The 14,616-nt window shown below is 53.0% G+C and overlaps 1 protein-coding gene across 1 annotated transcript in view; it reads left to right on the top strand.

Annotated features, from left to right (window-relative positions):
* Positions 1–13,659, top strand: part of LOC144933572 (uncharacterized) — a 34,294-nt gene extending 20,635 nt beyond the window's left edge. Inside the window, exons 6-11 of the mRNA XM_078858497.1 lie at positions 2,860–3,067; positions 4,925–5,063; positions 6,290–6,359; positions 7,496–7,542; positions 8,228–8,286; positions 9,631–13,659. Of these exons, the coding sequence (XP_078714623.1) occupies positions 2,860–3,067; positions 4,925–5,063; positions 6,290–6,359; positions 7,496–7,542; positions 8,228–8,286; positions 9,631–9,691 (584 nt within the window). The 3' untranslated portion in view covers positions 9,692–13,659. The remainder of the gene's footprint in view (positions 1–2,859; positions 3,068–4,924; positions 5,064–6,289; positions 6,360–7,495; positions 7,543–8,227; positions 8,287–9,630) is intronic.
* Positions 13,660–14,616: the final 957 nt, after the last annotated feature.

The following is a 14,616-nucleotide window of genomic DNA, read 5'->3' as shown; positions in this document are numbered from 1 at the left end:
AGAGCGTGTCCGCGAAAAGCTCACAATTTTTTCCTCTTTCATGAGCATTGGTTGGTGGCCCTGAGCCAACAGTGGAAATTACACGTTCCTATGGCAAGGGGATGGGTTGCCTTCCCACGGTTGACTTTTCTGGAAAATAGAGGTACTTGTTGCATTAATGACCTTTTCAAGGTAGAAGGCCACGTCAACCTTTGACCAGTATTAGGACTTGTAACTCGGTAACATCGCTTTTCCGTGCTCTCTAACTACACCTCTGACCAGACAGATCTCAAGCGAGTCCTGGGCCCTGTGTGACCGTCCGGCGTTGCCAAAGGAAGACAAATCCCGCCGGGGCGTGGTAGCAACCCCACCGCCCGTCCGCTCACTGTAGTTGTTAGGCCTGACAGCTGCCTGTGTGTGTGTGCGTGCGTGCGAGCGCATCCATGTGGGCATATGTGTGCCAGTGTCCCGTTACTCGTTGTGCTCTCTGGCCTAGAGAGGAGTGCCTCTCCCAAATTTGTTGGAGGTCAAATGTCGTGGTGTGTGGCCCGTTGAACAATGCACTGCTCCCTTCAAAGCCATTGCACTCTCTGCTTTAATAATTTAGCTTTTAAAGCCAAACCCCTTTTTAGCCGTGGGTGTTTTATGAACATGCACAGCGCTTTTGTCAAGCCACTTGCTGGATGAGGGCCTCCCCACGGCACACAAGGTGGTGGGGGTCTATTAGACTATACTTCACCACACTGGTCACTGTGGTTTTGTAAAGGTGGTGGCTTTCACTCGGCCAATCGTTCCTTCCAGGGTTGAGTAAAGTGAGTGTGTGAGCAGGAAATGGCCGGGTGGCTCGGAGGTACGAGCTCAGCGCTGGCACCGCCGAGTTAACCCTGGGCGGTGGTTCACGACTAATTCGGGGCTCTCCAATTGTGTGGCCTCAGCCCGGTCACATTGACTGCACGGAAAATCCCACCATATTTGGATTTGCACGTTAGTTGCCAGAATTCCCACCACTGGCTGTTACGTGACCTTGCATTGCTCTCTAGCGGAGAGAGTGGGAAAGTGCTGCCCCCCCCCCCCTACTGTGTGTATAAGAGGTCACTTAAGAGAGAGAATTCTGAAGCAGCTCTATGATATCTGCTTACGGGGAACCGTTCTTCTGACGCGGGGTGACGCGGATTCTTCGTCTTGTGACGTTTTGCCAGCAGCACAATCGTGGAAAAATGAGAGGGAAAGACCAAGGAATAGAAATGAGTATCGCTTTGTGGGAAGTCAACTGTGGCCATTTCAATGGCACCTGTTCGAATAATAATCATTTCAACTCGTAACACGGGGTCGCCGCCGCACAGCATTCGCTCGCTCTCGTAGAGAGAGGACGACTCGAGGTGCGAAGAGGAACCAGGGGGGGGAGGCACACAGCCGCACGGTGAGCCTGTGCCAACAATTGCCCAAGCTCTGCGATCCTCTATTAAGGTGTTATTGGCCAATGATTGAGTGTTGCGTGTGGGAAGAAAATGGACCGCCCGGAGAAAAATCAAGCGAGCGAGGGGGGAAATGCTTTATCCCATACAAATGGAACAGGTGGAGTCCACATTATTGCTGCACTGCCTGCTGGCAAGCTGGGGTATGGCACCTTGACACCCACAGGAAGGGTGTTTGATGACAATAGTGCAATCCACCAACCATTGCCTCCAGTGCTGGATTACAGGCCATGTGCGTAGCCACCACCACCACTCCCCTCAGAAGAATGTTTAATCTACCGTTGGTACAGGGCACTCTCAGCTTTGAGCACCATCTAAAGCCCCTGTTGAACAACACCGTTGTGCATTGCTTGAGAAGTGTTGAGATTGGTTGTAGATGTAAGTGTGCTGAGTGTGGTATGAACACTTTAGATCATGTACATTGTGTGTTGAGGGCCGTTGGGAAGACATAGAATATGCATTATAGATCTATAATGCATGATGATTAGCTGCCAGGCTTGAGATATCTTGTAGGTCTTGTATCGAGGATCCGTCCGTGGAGGCTTGAGACGCGTTCTGAATGAGTAATGCGTTGAGTGGAGTAACGCAGCAGACGGTTTCTCAGCCGCTTGTGATCACGGCGCGGCCTTCCGGCTCGGGCTTCCGCGAGTCGAGCGTTCCCCTCTTGGTGCTCCTGGAGGCTGCCCCTCACCCCTCCTCCACCCCCCCACCCCTCCTCCACCCCTCCACCCCTCCTTTACCCACAAGAGTAGAAACGATAATTGGTTTTTTACCCTTTTATCTGGCAACAAAACTGACACATTTTTTACAAGGAGTCATGTTTGCATAGACCACAATACCTGCAGTCATAATGCAAACAAAAAACATAACTATGATAATGTATGCACTGTCCTTGAAGTTGATTGGTCCACACCCGAGACAGCTTTCCTTAGAGCCTAGTCTCACATGGGTTGGACCAGATGACGCCATCTGGGAAGACGGCAAGTGTGGCACGGCGGTCGTACGCGCTGTGCGACGGCTCCGACGCATTCTAATTGGCTTAGATCTCGTCAGTGCCGCCTCCGCGCTCCCAGTAAGAATACGAACCCTTGGCCTACCCTTGCCCCTAGCCGCACCCCCCCCTCCCCCGCGAGAACCCGAGTTCGGAGTCCCGCGCACGACCAATAACGGTGGTGAATATTTGAACCGATGATCCGGAGCCCAATGCCCCGAGGTCGACTCCATCTTAGTTGAGATTTGGTGCGGCGCGTAATCATCGCCACTCGGGAGACAAAGGTAGCCGGCACTGACCACCCACCTCCCTCCTCGTATATGGCCTTTGTTGGTGCTACTGGCGAACAGCGCTTACCCCAACAGTCTGTTAAGGCCACACGGGGGGGATCTTTGTGTCTGTGCGGCGCGGCAGTCTCGGAGCTGGTGTACTGGCGGGACCCGCGATGGAGCGGCGGGGTGCTGGGGGTGCTGCTGTTGCTGCTGCTGTCCATCGCACACCTCAGCGTGTTCACCATCGTCGGCTACCTGGGCCTGCTGATGCTCACCTGCACCATCACGTGGCGGGTGTGCCGCGGCGTGCTGTGCGCCGTGCAGAAGCGCGAGGACGGACATCCCTTCCGGTACGGAGCCCCTCCCTCCGTCCCGTCCTCCTCTTGTCCTCCACCTCCTCAGCCCCCTTACCTCCAAAGGGAAGTGCGCTCGCAGCAATGAGCAGAGCGCCGCGTGGCTTCAGCAAAGCGAGCGACGGCATCTGCCAAACGCCTTGGTCAGCTGACCCACAACTCCTGCGTCAGTCCTGTGACCTGCCAAACGGGCCTTGGCCAGTTTGCGTGGCGCACGAGCAGTGTTGAGGCCACCACCGTCATTTGGTGGTGAATGGCGGTTGTTGTTGTTGGCATGAGCGCGGTGTCCACTCATTGTGTTCATTCGTGTGACCTGTTTGTAAAGGGCCATTGGTCACGACATTAGCAATGCACCGCACAATCAACTGGAAATCTGAATGAATGTTACAAATGTCACATTTGAGGCTCTGTATTTATGAGGGGCCTGGCCTTGCAGTGATTAGCGCACGGGGATGAAATCCCAGCAGCCAAGGTTTAATTTCTGGCTTTGCGCATCAGTGGAAAGTGATATACAAACCTGTCCTCGGTGACCCCGACTTTGACTCGTGGTGCTGCCAACGTTAACTCCCCTCGTGCCTCATGCTGCCCTTGACGAGGCTGCTTTATAGCAGCACTTGGCCTTGCGGTAAGGGTTAACGCGAGACCTTTGTTTTTATGTGCAAGGCTGCGCAGGAGCTATAAAAAAAAACAATAAACTATTTTGATTGTACCAAGTAAGGCCCACTGAGCTATATAGCTCTTTTTTTGGAAACGACCTGGCCACAAATGCTAGCCCAATAAAGTGGCTTATGTGGAAAGTTATACCAGCGAAATACTCTAAATGTATATTGATTTGAAATGTGGAGGGAAAAATTGGAGGACAGGGAGAACAATCCATGCGACCACAGGGAGAAATTTTACAGGCATCAGGGTTGGGATTGAACCCACGACCTCCTGTTTACCAGATGAGGTAATTAACATCTCACCACCACAGCACTGAGCTCGAGAAGAGCCAGGCTACTGTGGTACAGCACGACCTGGTTGCTAGGTTACTGTGGTACAGCACGACCTGGTTGCTAGGTTACTGTGGTACAGCACGACCTGGTCGCTAGGTTACTGTGGTACAGCACGACCTGGTTGCTAGGTTACTGTGGTACAGCACGACCTGGTCGCTAGGTTACTGTGGTACAGCACGACCTGGTCGCTAGGTTACTGTGGTACAGCACGACCTGGCTGCTGCAGCAGTGTCATGTTGGCCACCGTGGAGCAGGCTCGTTAAGGACATTATTGGGTGGCTGGCACCAACCTCCCTGCAACAACAACGACAAAGTGGAAGAGAATAGCTTAAAACAACAAGCAGAGCAGCGGGCGGCTAGCACACATCACGTTGGTGCAGTGGACAGCATTTGCCAAGCACTCGAGTTAACTCTTAGCAGCAGCCCGGCCTGTCCCCTGCCTACAGGCAAGCCGACGACACTGCAGGTGGTCTCGAATCGCACCTAGGCTACAACAAGCGCTGCGGTAACATCCCTGCCACTGTGCGTGTGTTTGTTGTGTTTGTTGTGTTTGTGCATTAGCAAGGGGTGCATGGACAACGCTACACTCCCAGAAACCAGGCTTCAGTTTCGGCCTTGGGGCCTTATCAGTGGAAAGGAAGCCTGCCCCGGGTCTCTCCCAAGTCGGCTCGGCCGAATATAAATACCTGATGTGGTATTTGAACATCGGCATTGGGAAGTCAAAGAGTGCCAGTTGCGGTGCCAGCCACCAAACCCCCCTTTGTGTGCCGTGCTGGCCGTCAGAGGTGCTCTCTTGACAGCACTTGCCTCGGCAGTCTGCTAAGGCTATACGGGGGATCTTTGTGCGTGCGCGTGCCAGGACGTACCTGGCGGAAGACGTGGATGTGACGCGGGAGCGCATGAGCCGCCAGGTGGAGGCGGCTCGTGTCTGGACCACGGGCGCCGCCACGGAGCTGCGGCGCCTCCTGCTCGTGCAGGACCTCGTTGACTCGCTCAAGGTGCCGCCCCCCCCCCACCCCCCGCGTCGCACCCACTTGGCACCAGAACCACACACACACACACAAAGGGCACCCGTTTCGCTGCAGTACCACACACACACACAAGGCAGTCCCGCGTCGCACCAGTACCAGTCGCGTAGATTTTTCCTCACCTGCAATTCATCTGCACTCTTATCCTACCCACAGCGCACCAGATATTCACCCACAAAACACTTGTGCCACACTCACAATGTATCGGCACCGCACCCACAATACCACAATGCACCTGTGCTTCATCCACAATGCACTTGCTTTATCCTCGGCGCAAAACAATCATTGCGATTTGATTAATTGCCTCGGTTCGGCCCAGTGCTTCAATTCAAGAATGACACAACTCGCGCGTGATCCTGCGCGAATCGGTTCGAACACGCGAGTGGGTTCTAACACGCGCGATTCGATATGCGTGACGCGCCTGGCTTGAGTTGGCGTGCGCGTGTCATACACCGCATGCGCTCGGTGGGCGATGCACACGCCGTCCACGCACGCCGTTCGTCGAGTAATGCGCGGCGCGTTCGTTCGGCCGGTGGCTATATTGGGCATGGGTTTTTACGTCCGCGATGAGCACATTTGCTGTAGCGAGCATCAGGCTCGTCATCCGCACCTTCCACTGAACGGGATAATGAGCTTAGCTTTCAAAGCCCGGGCCGCTACAGGTTGTTACACAATCTGGCTCGCCTGCAGCGTCAGCAGTTGCCGTGTCGATGATGGACGTTCCTCATGATCCCATTCCTCCTCCCCCCCTCGTGGCACGATCTCGCTGAGTGCGTTCGTAAGCAGGCGGCGTGCCCTGTGCATTTGTCCGGATCCCCACACAGGGACGGTGCGGGTTTTTCTTTTTTTTTTAAACCCAGTTGCTAGGCTCCACCTCGGCTTAACTTTTCACGTGTTCAAAGCGTCAGCTGCCCGGCAAGTTATAATCTCGTGCAGGAATGCTCAATGAGGAATTGTAAAATACAGTTGAGGCACTTGCTGGGCGTGGTGGTCAGGAGATGGTGGCACGGCAAGCCGAGTTTTGCTCCTCCCGTGATTTTTGCCTCCGAGGCAGCGATGTCGGTGTCTGTCGCCCCCAGCCACTCGTTCGTCTGAACTCCAGCAGTGGTTATTTTACGTGTGGGTGTAACTGCTCAAGGAGAAAGTCCAGCGATGTTGTTTTCTTCTCACAAGTTTGTGCTTTCTCTGTCGTCCAGTTTGCCGGCGTCCTCTGGCTCATGACGTACGTGGGATCTGTGTTCAACGGCCTCTCTCTCCTCATCCTGGGTAACGCGCACGCACGCTCGTTTGCTTGCTCGCTTGCTCCCTGCTAGAGCCGGCGTTGCGTCGGATTTAACTTTACTCTTCGATGGTTGCACAACCGCCCATGTTGTACAAACGCACTTTGGGTTTGCAACAGAGCGTCACGTTGTTGTGTGCCACGTTTTGCGATCGCAGCTCATTTTCATGCAAAAACAAAAGACCAAGCTGCGATGGACCCGAGAGCACCCCGCTCCCTACCCCGTCCTCTTGCCTAGATGGTCTCGTCCATGTAGCTCGCCCTAGCCAGACAGGGAGGGGAGATGTTTGTAATCATTCTTTCCCTGGATATGCTTCGTAAAACCAAAAAAGAAGCACTAGGCATTGACGAGGACAACATTTGTTAAATGTTGCAAGTAAATCATTTAAGGCAAGTGTCATATTAACACATTAACTTGCATACAGAACAAGCAAAGCATGTTCGTGGCCTCCAATTCAGCAGTTGGCCACCATTTAATCTCTTGCAGAGGCATTGCTCTTGGCAATGCTGGTAAGCCCACATGACCTAATTTTCAGCCTATCACAGTAATGCGTGTGCAACATGAAAACAATGTCGTGTTACATGTTGGCATTCCAATAGCTACGTGTATATTATACATCCTTGGTTTGTAGTAGTGAGCCTATCGTTCACAAATCAACTCTGAGATCTATATTCTAAGAAACTTGGATAAAGAGAGCAGTTCAACTTGGGCTTCACTTCAACACGACCGAACGTCAACTGCTCCGTAAAAGCTGAGCTGGTGTCACACGGCAACCCACGACCAAAATCCAACGACGCGTCACCGTGGGTTTCGTGGCACGCTGGAGCGTCGTTATTTTGTTGAGCAATGGGGATAAACATCACCACCGTGTGGTGATAACGCAGGAGGCCTGAGTCATGGCGAGCACACCTCCGCTGATTGAGAATCGCCAACCCACTATTGTCCGTCCCACACCATCATTTCCAAATGTTTTCCCAGTGTGAAAAGTGACTCTCAGTCGTCGCCCCCACTGCGAAAATCTTAGCACAGGGCCCTCCTCAACGAGAGTCCTGGGACTGGGTAAGCAAGAACAAGAATAACACCAGCCCGGTGTGTGTGTGTCTTTTTCCAATTCTCCACCAGGTGTGGTGCTCCTGTTCAGTGTCCCCATCGCCTATGAGAAGAAAAAGGTGAGAGGCCGACATTCGGCGCCTGGAGGCACTCAAAAGTCCCAGTGGTCTCCAGTACAAACGAGCACCGAGGCGGGGCGTTGCTCATCTCCTGTCACGGCCCTCCCAGAGCGAGTGGAGTGAATTCCACATTCCTATGGTGGGGGGCGAGTGTAGCCATAGGACAACCACTGTTGAATTTGCCACCAAGTGGAACTCGTTTTTATAAACTCTGGGGGGATGATTGCCTGAGTCCAATCCACCCAACCAGGGTTTGAACTCTCCCTCCGATGTGTGTGTGTGTATTGTGTGTGAGCGTGTGGGGGGAGCGGTAGAGTAGTGGTTCGCGCGCTGCGCTACGAACCTGATGACTCGCGTTAGGTTCCCGTTCATGGTCAACACCAATGGCAATTATCTGAACCGGTCCTGGGCCTCCCCTAGGTCGACTCAGCCTAAAATAAGAACCTGGTGCAGTGTGTAACAATACCGCTACTTGGGAGACAAAGGCGGCAGGCGTGGTGCTGGCCACCCTTCCCTTCATGTGCCGTTCTGGCCTTAGTCGGTGCTCGCGAACAGCATTTGCCCCAACATTATTTTAAGGTTATACGGAGATCTTTATCTTTGTATCGTGAGTGTGTGTCTTGTGAGATGTGTGCGTGGTTCGTGTTGAGTTGCACACATGTAACCGTGTTGTTTCTTACCCCAGACCGAGGTCGACCATTACCTGGCGCTGGTTCAAGCGAAAGTGGACGATGCAACGGCACGGTAACGGATCCCCGAGCCGCATTCGTTCCCAGACGATTTGCTTTCAACCCCACCTCTCGCTCAGCGAGTGTACAATATTTCCTCGCCACGAGCGCCGTGTTTTAAATGAGACGCTTTGGCAGGCTGCTCACACTCTGGCGAGCTCCGTTCGCTGTCTCGCCGGTTCGCCGTCCTGCGTCGCACGCCGTTATGGCCTGGCGGGGGAGAGCGGCAGGCCCGCTTGCCGTGCGACGTACGGTTAGTGGCGTCCATCTGCCGAGATAGCAAGGGTTAGGCGGCTTGAAGCAACTGCGTCGCATGCAGTTTCCGTGGACCGCAATTTGTTTGGTTGAGCGATGGCGCAGTGATTAGAGCAGTGCGTCGCCAATCCGGCCTCTCCTGAGTTCGATTTCCAGCCACGGCCGACATCAGTGACAGTCGAGAGTCTTCGTGGCAATAAAATGTCTAGTCAAACTGTATCGTTAAAGAATAACTAAAGGTTAAAAAAAGGGAAGAGACAGAGTTTATTCCATCACCTGTTTGTTTTATTGAAGTCGAAATGTGTTTGTGTACACGTAGCTCTGCGTGTGATGCGGCTCTCGAAACATTTTTTGTTAAAGACAAAAACAAAACAAAATTACTCTTCTTGGAAAAAGGTTGCCAACCCCTGGTCTCGGCAGACGCAAGGTCAACAAGAGAAGTCGCTGTTTTTAGTTGATGCTGGGAGTCAGCTTCCATGTTGCGTTCTGCAATCACTTGGCTTCTCAACCACGTCAGAATTCAATCCCGATCCCGAGCTGAGTTTTAAGAAAACTTGGCGAGTTTGCTTGGATGCAGCTGTTGTGAATGTGTTAATTTGATCATCCTGGCTTAACTCAATTTGTCGACATCATGTTTCGTGAAAATGTTTGTCCATTACCTCTACTTGCCAAAATGTATTACTTACCCTTTCGGAATGTATTTAACATTTGTACATTTAAATACTTTCAGTGCCATTTACCTTCTTGCTCGGCCTTATTCACGTTGTTGCTAAATTGCTGCCAACGTCATTCTAGATTCGTAAAAATGTAAATGGCTTTAAGGTATATTTTGGTGTACTTAAATTGACGTCAGAATCAGAATCTTTATTTGTCCTGGAGAGCCTATGAAGCTCTTTTTCACGGACGTCTTCACATAACCCAGGAGGGCCCGCCGCCCCCGCTTTGTGAAAGAGGGCGACGCTGCTGTATCGCGCGTCTCGGTCGCCGTGGTGTCCCAACGGCCACTTCATCGAAGGGTGGCGACCGACGGTCGGGGACGCGTGGCTCGGGACGCAGTGGAACCGGACCGACTCCGCGGATGTTGAGTCCCTGTTTTGTGCCGCAGAGTGAAGAGCATGATTCCTGCCGCCCTGCGTCCAAACGAAGTCAACTCCTCGGCCAAGTGAAAGCGCAAGCTCGACCGTGTTCGACCGTGCTCGACCGTGCTCGACCATCGCCAACCCCCCCGCCCCCCAACTGAACAGAAGCTGATGATAGCCTAACTCTTCCGTTGTTACTCCGTACGTTTGACTTAAAAATTAAGTAGGATACCAATTTGCGTGTGACGTAACAAAGTGCATGAAACTACCAATACTTTAGAGTTTTTATTTAAATCGAGTTTTCTTTTGTGTTCTGTTTATTCGTCCCCTTAACATGCTTGAGGTACCGTGACGAATTGTAAATCGCGTTCGCGTTGTCAATGTTGCCACGACGGTCGCGCCGCGCAATGCCGTCGTCAAATGTAATCCAGAGAGCCGCCGTGGAACACGGCCGTCAGCCTCGAGTAGTCCGCGTCAAACGCATTCTCGTTTTAGATGACTTAAGAAAGCAGACATCGGTGGTACGCTGAATTGGTGAACCCCGAGATCCATTACCGCACTCGATCACTCGGTCACAGTCCGTCGCAACGTGCAGCTCTTAACCGGCGGTGGCGGTGGCGGCGACGGCATCATCCGCGCCAGGCGTGCAGGACGAGTCTCTGTCCGCTGCCGTAAGGCCATGGGGCTTGGAGAGCGGCTCTGCCGGTGGGGGGGGTGGACATGCCCGGGCCCCCACGGCCCCCACATCCCCCACAGCTCCCACGGCCCCCACATCTCCCACGGCCTGGCCGTCTAGGCAAAACCTTTTAGCACCGGTTTTTTGTCTTCCGAGTCTTGAGCAACACCTGAAGAAATTTGGCCAAATTTCCGCTGGGTGAGTCGACAATAGCATCCCAACTTTATAAGTCAAATTTCGTTCGGATTGAATCCTCTTCACGAGCACACCCTACCCCTCCGATACCCTACCTCCCCCACCCCCCCACCCCGTTGATGACGGACGGACATCAACACTTTCAACGTGAGTTTCAAAGCGTTCGAAATATATTAATTTATTAACAACTTTCTGCAAGTCAAGCATGCAGTGGTGGCCGTTGAACAATTGGTTTGCTGAAATGTTTTCTTCTGTCTGTGGCCACTTGGGCCCTTGCACCTGTGATTCCTGTTGCTGCAAAACAACGTGCACTCGCTCTCTGATCGGCCGTCTCCTTCGCACCAAAGGGAGGCACTTTCGTATAACCACGTTCAGGTCGCCTAACTAACAACATAAGCTGTGTGTACAACCAATTTAAAATATACCAAAATAGCTCGAATTCAGTGTTCTCTTCCTTGTTATTTAAAAAAAAAAATGTATACATTTTGGCAAATGGGTGTTGGAGGTCAGAGTCAAAATGTCAAACGGGTCTCCCCGCTTAAAACGAGCACCGTGGCTTCGCTTCCCTCGTTTCGCAGCCCTGAGCCGGTGGTGAAATTCCCACACTCCCTTGGACGAGGGCCGCTGTATTTATAGACAACTACCGTTGACCTCCCATAAAGTGGCCCTCGTTTTTATTGACCGTGGAGGAACGCTTGGCCGAGGTCACGGTCCCGGCCACGATTTTGAACTCGCAGCCTTTCCGATTGTAAGTCGAGCACGCGGGGGCCCCTGGCTGGATACGCCGGAGGTAATGACCCCCCTGGGTTGCTGGTCTTAAGCGTTGCCCTCTTACCGGCAGGGTTCAGTCTCCGTGTTTGGACCCTCAAGCCCCACCTTGAGTCTGATGTATCACTGTGTTCAGCACGCGCACCCGCCAGTCAGCCCGCCATGGTGCCAGCCCCCCACCAGCCAGCCATTCAGCCAGCTTGCCAAGCAGCCAGCCAGTCAGCCAGCCAGCCAACTTGTCAGCGATCAGACGAGAGGAGCACAAGCTGCAGCGCAATGCGCCTTGAACGAGACCCCACTGGCAATCCTATTTTTGTCTTTGCATGCGGCACACCACCCACATCACCCAGGCATGCCTCTATATTGAATTATAAGCACAGGTTGGTAAGAAAACTAGCACATCGAGTAGATTTATAACTCATCTCCTGGTTAAGAAAAAAACATTTTCCCTCCATATGTGTGGGGCTATTCCCCCCCCCACCCCCCAGCTTCCTAGCAAAACACAATCCTCCTGGGAAAGTCTTGAGACTTGGTGAGGATGCCGCACGTTAAAAACACAACAGCCCATTGTCCTTCCGTCTCTTTAATCATTCCTTGCGACAGTTTTGCTTTTTTTTCACCAATGGCTAAAGAGCTATCGTAGCGAGTGATCGGCTGATCGCGTTCGGTCAAGCGCAGGAGACGTTCGGACCCGCGGGGGGCGACGACGCCGCGCTGGCACCACCGAGGTCTTGGCTCTGTCCGCAGCCTTGCCGCGTCCGCCACGGTTCTCACGCAGCGGGTCGGGGTGGTCACCCCGCCTGCTCAGCCATCCGCTGCCCGTACAGCCTAAACAGACTGTTGGGGCAGGTGCTGTTTGCGAGCGCCTGATGAAGGCCGGCACGGTACGCGAGGGGGTGGATGGCCAGCGCCACCGCCCGGTCGCCTTCGACACCCCAGTAGCGATGTCTAACACGGCACCAGGTACGCAATTTGTTGAGGCGGAGTAACTAGGGGGAGACCCGGGACTGGTTTCAGATGATCATCACCGGTATTGGCCATGAGCAGAATCGGAACCCGTTTTCAACATCCAGGAAGCCATCCCGAAGTCGTACGACTCGTTTTTCAGGAGGGTTAATTTTTTTTTCTTCCCCCCAACGAAGTCTTCGGCCCATTTAATGACGGCGGCGTGTTTATGATGCACGTGCTCCGTGTTGCTGCTCCCTCTGGCACCGCGTGTCCGTCACGTGGCGCTGCATCGTCGCCTGCATCCCCCCTCCCCCAAATTCCTCCCCCCCCCCCCCAAATTCCTCCCCCCCCCTCCCCCCCTCTCTCTCCCCCCGCTGCTCGACGCGCGCCTTCAAGCCTCGGACTCGCCACACGAGGCTTCAGTTCCTGCAGTTGCTTGAACATTGAATGTGTCGTGTCGTCCCCAGCGCACTCCGAGCGGAGGTGCGTAATTACGAAGAGCTAGTCCGAGGGATGTTGCAAAGTTGCCCGAGGAATTTTCCAAAGTTGCCCGAGGAATTTCCCAAAGTTGCCCGAGGAATTTTCCAAAGTTGCCCGAGGAATTTTCCAAAGTTGCCCGAGGGATGTTGCAAAGTTGCCCGAGGATGGCCGGCGGTTGCCAGGTGGCAGAGCGAGAGAGAGAGAGAGATGAGCCGAGTGGAGGGAGGGAGAGTCGGAGGGTCTCCGTGGCCTGGCCCTTCCTTCGCAGCGATTGGACCCCGACGGTCGACGCCGCCAAGCGCTTCATCGAACCGCGGATTCCGCATGCCGACGCTCGATATGTCAGACGTGTTTCATAATGAAGTGCGTTCACGTTTTTTTCGGCGGAATGTTTATGCATCGGCGCTGTGATTTTTTTTCTTTCTTTTTCGGGAGAGAGGTTTTCACGTTAACAACTAAACAACAAAAAAACACCACGAACGATTTCGTCGATGTATCAGGATTAACGAGGGCTTTGTCCCCCGTGATGTATCGGTGACGCTTTTGTGTCCGGGGTGGAGGGGGGGGGTTGGGATTTTGTTGCGTCCGTATGGGTGGTGGGTGGGGGGAGTGGGGCGGTTGTGTGTGCGAGAGTGGTTGGGATGATTGCGGCTGGGAAAAACCCCCTTGCGGTTTGCCTCCGTTGCACACGCTGACGCAGCAGCGCTGGGTTACCGGAGCCGGCGGGGATGGGTTGGCAGTGGGTTTGTGTTTTCATTTGAAGGACATCCCTCGTGTGGAGAATCCGTTGTCAAGATGCCCAGGTGTTTGGGGGAAGGTGTTGGGCTTGCGTTGTGTCCAGCGTGAGCAAGTGGCTGGCCAGGTGTGGCGAGCGGCAGGTAACGGTCGACTTGACGAAGCGCGCCTTTGGTTGGGATTTGGACAACGTTAAAGACCCATCGCAGAAATAAACCGCTGGCAAATATTCAGTTTTCACACAAAGTAAAAATCAAGTGAAATAAAACCGTTGAAAAAAGAGACATCCATTGGCTCGATATGGGACGTCATTACCCCCCAAGTCTCCTTGGGGAAACAGGAGTCGCTGGATCTGTTTCACTCTCCCGACTAAACAAACGTAATTGCAATGAAATTATGTAGTCTTGTGTATATGTGCGTGTCAAATTATGAGTGTCTGCGTGTGTCATCATAAGGCTGTAAGGGCATGTTGAGTGGCACCGATCTGCTCGTTCGTGCATTGTGCGCCTCCCACGCTTGATGGAATGCTGTTGCTCATGAATGGCTTTCGAAGCTACGGTACGGTAATATTGATTTCACACACAGCTGCTTAAGTGATCGTGCGACGTTTGTTGTTGACAACATTGCTGCTGATGCACCTTCTATAGCAAAGTCGAATGTCAGCTTGTGCTAGCCTTATTATTAATTGTAACAAATAAAGTAACCGCGTGTTTACAACATGGTTTTTTTTTCATGGCTGCGGTTCCACATCATCGTTGCGTGACTACCAAACGCCATTCACGAAGTGCAGGTATCGAAGTGTGGTACGAGGGGGCTAATGCCCTCCCACAGGACAGGGCTGGCACCATGGAGGGCCTGGGTTCGAATCCAGGTCGCCACCCGTGGTGAAACCGGGTTCTCAAGTACTGTATGATCACGTTTCAGCCTGATCAGCAATTACTGCACAAAAAAAACAATTGAAATGAGACTGCTAACTTAGATTAGATTATTCCAGCTCAAAAACAAATATCGGCAAGATTGGCACAAGTCACTTGGGTGAGAATTTAAATCGTCTGCCCCTAGTGCGGATACGAGCTCGACTTCCGAAACGATTCTGTGATGTAATCCAGAACGAGATCCACTTGCTACTGAGAATTCCCATTTGCAGAAGTCGTGGCTGCTGACAACAATGCCCCTATTATGATTGGAATGTACCGTGTTTTGGGATATT

Source organism: Lampetra fluviatilis, chromosome 7 (assembly GCF_964198595.1).
Source record: "Lampetra fluviatilis chromosome 7, kcLamFluv1.1, whole genome shotgun sequence".
NCBI classification, from domain to species: domain Eukaryota; kingdom Metazoa; phylum Chordata; class Hyperoartia; order Petromyzontiformes; family Petromyzontidae; genus Lampetra; species Lampetra fluviatilis.
The sequence above is the reverse complement of the archived record's forward strand: the minus strand, read 5'-3'. Positions and strand labels throughout refer to the sequence as shown.